The 7,299-nt window shown below is 29.5% G+C and overlaps 1 protein-coding gene across 1 annotated transcript; it reads right to left on the bottom strand.

Moving 5' to 3' along the window:
- Positions 1-445: 445 nt before the first annotated feature.
- On the bottom strand, positions 446-6,149 carry LOC140920707 (uncharacterized). Its single transcript, XM_073369523.1, has 6 exons — positions 5,924-6,149; positions 5,616-5,800; positions 5,399-5,493; positions 5,130-5,223; positions 620-705; positions 446-515 (listed from the first exon to the last, which is right to left on the bottom strand). The coding sequence occupies exons 1-6, from the start codon at positions 6,147-6,149 to the stop codon at positions 446-448; spliced, it is 756 nt and encodes a 251-aa protein (XP_073225624.1).
- Positions 6,150-7,299: the final 1,150 nt, after the last annotated feature.

Raw genomic sequence — 7,299 nt, 5'->3', positions numbered from 1 at the left:
AAATTAGACACCAAGGTTGGATTCGAAGTAAAACTCATCGCTGACATTTTGCTTATTATAAAAGATCAATTTTATTACTAATTTTAAATATTATTTCAATCAATTTAGGAACTTTTTATTCAATTTTAGCAATTAAATATAATTCGATAGGAAAACCCAATCCTTGAGTTCGAAACTCGGTACTACCGTTTTCATTATTACTTGCAACGATTCAGTACATTTGCTGAAACGCTATCAACATCCCTCAGTCAGTGTATAGTATAGTAAAATAAAACTACTTTTTGATCAATTGCGTTTGTCAGATTCGGATAGTTTACTTTTGTATCTTATAATCTTTGTTGTAAATAAATCGAATGATCTAGAAAAACCATATGTCACCATTCATGGCCTATCATATCTTAATATTGAAACAAGACATCAAAATTGTCTTTCAACAATGCTAACCTTATCGATGGAGCTCATCAATATGAGGTCTACTTTGTCTCATAAGCAAGTCCAATATGCAACTTGGTGAACTACAAAACAAATCAACATACATTAACTATCATATAATTATAACATATACTTAGAGAAATCAAGTGAAGTAACAAACTTGCTAGCATCAATTGTAGTTTTATACCTGTCTTCTGGTTGCACAAGTATTTGATGATACCCTGATCTGAGATCAAGTTTAGAGAAGTAGTGAGCACCATGAAAGAACAACTCCTATAATAGAAAACAAAATATTTAATATCTTTGCCAACATGAAGAACTATTAATATGAATGTAAAATAATATAAAGGAACAACTCCTTGAATAGAAAGAAAAATATTTTATGATCTTATCTTATTATACCTTTAAATTGAAAACAGAAAAACACCAAATATATGCTTAAGCAACATAAATGAAACAATATTGCATATGTAGTTTATAGAAATAATATTGCATTGCAGTGGTGGCGTCGACAAAACAAAAATTTGATTATCTGCCTCTAATTTATTTGTTCTATTAAACAAAAATAATAAATTTGCTAGATTGTGATACGTGAGGTGATTTTTATAGATAATAGAAGTAACAAAAATCTAAATATCGTTATGCAGTTTGGGATGTGCGGAGAATGCAACTTAAGAGTTGAACTCCTGTTTGCATGAAATGAGGTATACACATTTACATCTATAATAAGAATGATAATAGTTTATGAAACATGCATCCATCAACCTATGAAGGTCAACATCCATATTCAATGCGCGGGTAACAATACAATGCAAGATGATTATGCAAAATTAAATATTTTATTGAGTGATGCTTTATAAAGTCTAGACTTCTAAATTTCCAATTGAGTATATTGTATGATATTTTTTACACAATAGCATGATGTTAACACTTGTTCTAAAAATTCACATCATAAAAACAATAATATTTTTACAGTAATAGATTTTTTCTTTCTTCACTATTGCACTCCACCTGTGATATCATTATCCAAGGACTCGATGAAAAAATCATTTAGAAACAAAATACTGAAAAATATTTTGTTATATTTCATAACAATTGAAATCTTACATTAAAATGGACTTGTTAATTACATGTTTAGTTCAAGAGTCTCTTTTTTTCTTTTTTATCCCGTCTAAATGAATGACTAAATTATTTTAACTATGGACCAAAGCTTTCAGAGAAGCTGCTTCAAACGCTTCTGCAATGCTTCAAAAACGCTGCTGCTTCAAAAAATAATGAAGATAAATCTTTAGCTCGAAAGGATCATAACCTACCAAAAATTTGGTTGTAAAGTATGTCAAAAGGTTTAACGACTATGTGTTACCTTTTAAAATTTCTTTTTCGTATTAAAAAAAATCTGTTAAAAAACAAAAATCACACAACCTATAATATATACATGTATTCTTTTTTTTTTTAATAAATTAATTAATAAAACTTATAATATATACATGTATTCTATAAGTTTTAATATTATTCATATTTAAATCTTTTCAACTTTAGAATCATGTGTCATATAAAACCGTTAAAAAATCTTTAAAAATTGAGCAACTATTTTATAAAATTAACTACTTTTATTCTTATATTTTAATTCATTTGATTTGCACTTCTTAAATACTATTTTAATTTTTCTAATTTTCAATTAATATTATTATCAATTTTTGTAATTTATGTTAACACAATTATTTTTTAACAATTATGACTCTTTTAAATATAAATCTTATTTTAAATTGATCAAAAATTAAAAAAAAATAAGTGAGAAAATATTTACTTTAAAATAATAAAATATCAAATAACTGTAAGTGTTTATTCAGAGTATACGATTTTTATAAAAAAAAAATTAAACACATTTATGATATAATGTTCTTTCCTTGAAATAAATATAATTTATTTCATGAAGAATACATTTATTTTTTATATAAAAAACATGATACATTAATTTTTCATGAAACAATAGAGCAACAAGAAACATGGACATGACATGAGTATTTGAATAATTTAAAATAAAATAATTTCAGTAAAAAGATAAAATCTTAAAACAACTAAACAATTATATTAATATTAATAAAATTACAAAATAATCAAAACTAAGGACTTGTTTGATTATGTTTTATTTTTTAGTTTTTGAAAACTATTTAATAAATAAATTTTAAAAAACTGTTTTAAAAAAAAAAATTTAAAATCTGTTTTGCATGCAACACCAATTTTTAAAACAGTTTTTTATTAGAAAGTTAAAAAAACTGAAAAATGACAAGTAAAATATTATTTATCTATTTTTTTTTTAGTTTTAAAAAGTATAATATTAAATATAGTTTTACAAAACAGTTTTTAAAAATAAATAATTTAAAAAAATAGTTTTTAAGTTTTAAAATACTAACATAGAATTTTTAGAATGTGAATCAACAAACCCCTCGCGCTTTTGCTTTTAACATTTTGTTTGTATGAAAGGTTTTTCAAGTTCATAAAGAGAGGTGCTATATATGAAGTTCTTTATAAATCATATAATGATGAAATTAGAAACATTCTAAGAGGTATCACACAAACAAAATGTTATGGAACTATATGGCAAAATTGATAAACAACTTTGATCAAATTTTGTAAAAATGTGTTCAACTGTTTTTGTAACAAATTTGAATTTAATTGCTTTTTTCATATCATTTTTTCTTTTGGTAGTTACGACCGCCATTTTGCTAATAGAATGTGACGTTATCTCAAATTATTGTCCCTGTCAATAGAAAATAATTTTTATTAATTAGTACTCTCTTGTTATTTCTTTCCTATTTATATGCAATGTATTTGTTAGTAGAGGCATTTCATCTACAATTTATTTTGATCAAGATCTAAATTAGAATTTATTTATTATGAAAGAATTTTTTAACTATATATCACATTATATATTACATACTCATAAGGGATTAAATGTCTATTAAAGAACATGCCTTATATGCTTATTGTTCAACGATTATATTCATTTTCTTTGTTCTGTTATAATTAAACTATGAAAATTGTTTCAAAAAGATAGTTTTAGAACTCGTTATGCTAAGGGATATGTAAGTTTGAAAGTGTCTATTAAAGAACATGCCTTATATGTTCATTGTTCAATGATTACATTCTTTTTTGTGTGCCATGTTATTATTAAACTATTAAAATTGTTTTAAAATGATAGTTTAAGAAACCATTACGTTATAACATGAAAAAACATAAAAATCCTTCTTGTTTTATTTTATTTTTCATGATTCTTATTTGTCAGTGTTGTTTTTGAAAAAGGAATGCTTATAGAATTTTATTTATAATAAATTGTTGGATTTATGTCTAAGTATCAATAAAAATATGGATACAAGTTAAAGATGTAACCGCTTAGCAAGAGCACGAGCAACTTCAGTTGCTTGTCTCCTTACAAACTCAACATAATAGATATGAAAATCACTATTTAGTAAATTCCTAAACATAAAGGTCGTCGATAACATTCTTAAAGTCTAAATCAAAGTCAATAGATTTCAACTGGAGTTCTTAGGCCCAATTCAAAGTAGCAAGAAGTCCAAGAGCTTCTCCTCCATCAACATTAACAATAAGCGAGAACTAGTCGGTTTATACAAGCACAAATATACTATATTCATCTCTAATTTACATACCAACACCCACCTTATTTAGAGGGGTAGAAAAATATGCATCCACATTAAACTTATATCGACCGAGTGAAGACTTTTTCCAAGCTATTATATTAGAGTTGGCTTGTGCAATGTACAGCTCTATACGATTTATTCCCCTATCAACGTATGCAATGGTATCAATTGTGTTGTTCCAAATTTTGTTATTGCTCTTTTTCAATTGGCTCTCAAATAGGATTGCACAATTCCTGAATTGATTAATATTGAGTTGTTGCAGAACTGAGACTAGCAACTCATGGACCTTAATTTTCTAGTGGAAATTGACCATGGCATTAATGGTATTCCATAAGTCAGCATGCTGCCAAATTCTTATGCTAGATGGACAATTAAAAAGGAGATGTATATTGTCCTCATATATTGTGTCCCATAAGGCACGAGTGCTGGGACAACTAACACCACGCTCTCGAAACAGAAATGTGACCGAGAGGCAACTACAAAGCAACCTCCACAATAAACTTTTCACCTCTTGCGGCAATTTTGCTTTCCATTTGATATGTCAATTTCCAATCAGTTTTATATTTGAATTATCAATGAACTCGTTCATACATAGATGATGCACACTCTTCACTGAGTATAGGCCATTTTTCTCACCTCGCCAAATAATTCTATCTTGACGAACTAACTCACCTAGTGGTTTATGCAGAAATTTGACAAATGTGCGGTCATCAAACAGATTATGGATTAGAGTAAAATTTCATTGCTTCTTGTGTGACTGTAACAATGTTGAGATAATCATATTATCAAAGCTTGGATGCAAGCTAGGGGTTTAACCAATACACTAGAGTCACTTATCCACCTTTCATCTTATAGTGGAATATTGGTTCCATCTCAAACACTGAAACAATCACCTCCTAGAATAATGAATTCGGCGCTAGAGATACTTCTCTAAACAAAATTGGGGTTATGTCCAAGTCTAGATATGAGGATGTTACTGTGAGAAAAGTATCTAGCTTTGAGGAGTCATGTTATTAAACTTTTGGGTTTCATCATTACCCGCCACCATTTCATTAACAGCCACCATTGTCTTGAAGTAGCTTTATAAGTTGCAAGAATTCTCTTCATTGTTAGAGCCTCATTTTCGTTGGCTCTAAAGAATAAAAAGCAATCATCTGCAGAAAGGAGATGAGAAATAATAGGAGCATTTCTGCATATCTTGGTTCCATAAATATCTCATATTCTTTCGGCTTGTCTGATTAGAGTCTGAGAGACCTTCAATACAAATAATGAAATGATTAGGGGGCAAGGGGTTGCCTTAGGGCAACCCTCTCCTCAAAGTGATAGGACCCACCACGTTACTATTAACAATCACAAAGTAGTCCACAATCTCCACACAAAGCATAATCCAAGTGACCCACTTCTGAGAGAAACCCAAATAGAGGAGAACATATCACAAAGGTAACTCCGATCATTTCTATCATATGATTTGCTAATGTCTAGCTTCATACATTTCCATGAGTCTTAGTTTTTCATATTGTGAACAAGCTCAATAGCCTCCATAGCATTGTCAAGAATGGAACATCCCAAAATGAAAGCAGATTGAGTTTCTAATATACACTTATCAAGGATGTTTTTAAGCCTATTAGCAAGGACTTTTGAAACCAATTTGTAAATAACATTACATAAAGCAATAGGCCTCCATTCTTTCATTGATGATTGAGAATCACCTTTCGAAATCAACTCAATATTAGTTAAATTTAGGTGAGTAAGGAAATTACCGGTTTCAAGCCAAGAGCAACATTCTTGAAAAATCTCACGACCACATATGGTCTAAATGTTATGGTAAAAACCATGATCAAAACCATTAGGGTCGGGACATTTATCAGCTTTCATGGAAAACATAGAATCTTTAAATTCTTCAAACCGGAAGAGAAATGTGAGAGTTACATTATCATCAATGGTAATAGTAGGAGACAACACATTAAGCACTAGATATCGAACATTGTCTTGTCGTTGGAAAAACTCAATAAAATAGTCATGTGCCACTTGACACAAATCACCTAAATTAGTAACCATAGTATCATTCGAGTTCTCTAAGGACAAGATTTGATTAACCTTGTGTCATGAAGAGGCATGGAAAAATGGGTATTTTGATCACTATCTTTTAACCAAAACGTTTTACTACGATGTCTCCAAAATATATCATACTACACCGATAAATAAGCCAAATATTTTCGAAGAGCTATGAAATAATTTAAGTTATCCGAACTAAATTGTGTCCGGATTCTTGCAAGCTTATGCCTATATTTATCAATGTGTCTTGTTCCAATGAGTAGGATCAACAACACAATAATCAAACTTGGATAAAACACCAAGGTTGCATCCAACCAACCAAGATGTTTGAACCAACTCCTCAATATCAGGTTCTGTCAACCAAGCATTCTCAATCCACAACGAAACCATGCCTCATTTTCCAAGGCTCTATCCAGACGCTCTTGTAAAACATGATTTGTTCCCAAGCTTTTGAACCAAGTAAAAGGGTATCCTTCCAAATTAACATAAGACGCTCTTGTAAAACATGATTTGTTCCCAAGCTTTTGAACCAAGTAAAAGGGTATCCTTCCAAATTAACATAAGATAGATCTGCATCCATTACCTCTCTCTAAATTAATTAATCAACCATTTGGCACTTTCAAACCTTCCTTTTTTTCTCTTATGGTGACAAAATATCATTAAAGTCTACGAAAATATACCATGGTGAGGCAGAAGCATAAGCAACATGTATCAATAAGTTCCAAGTGTCTCTCCTACGAGAGCCTTCTGGAGACCCATAGAAACCATTTAGACGTCGGGTACCTTTAATATTATCAATCACCTCCTGTTGGAACATATGTATGTTATAGTGTGAATTTAAAAATGTGTTGAAGTCCCACATTGAAAAGAAATATTTTTTGTAAATTTAATTGGAAAGAAACTTGTTTTTTAAAATTCAAGTCCCACATTGGTAAGAATATTTTTTGAAATCCCACTTTGAGAAACTATCATATTTTGTGTAGTTTCAATTCTATACATACTAAAGTCCCACATTGTTTAGAAAACATATGTGACTTTGTTTCCATCACTATATAATGAGCTTCAAGCTATTGTGAAAAGTACACCAAAGTTGGATGCTTTTCCCAACTTTCTCTCTTCTCCCTCTTATATTCTGCTCGCCTAATTTTCGAGC

Source organism: Cicer arietinum, chromosome 6, assembly GCF_000331145.2.
Source record: "Cicer arietinum cultivar CDC Frontier isolate Library 1 chromosome 6, Cicar.CDCFrontier_v2.0, whole genome shotgun sequence".
NCBI lineage: Eukaryota > Viridiplantae > Streptophyta > Magnoliopsida > Fabales > Fabaceae > Cicer > Cicer arietinum.
The sequence above is the reverse complement of the archived record's forward strand: the minus strand, read 5'-3'. Positions and strand labels throughout refer to the sequence as shown.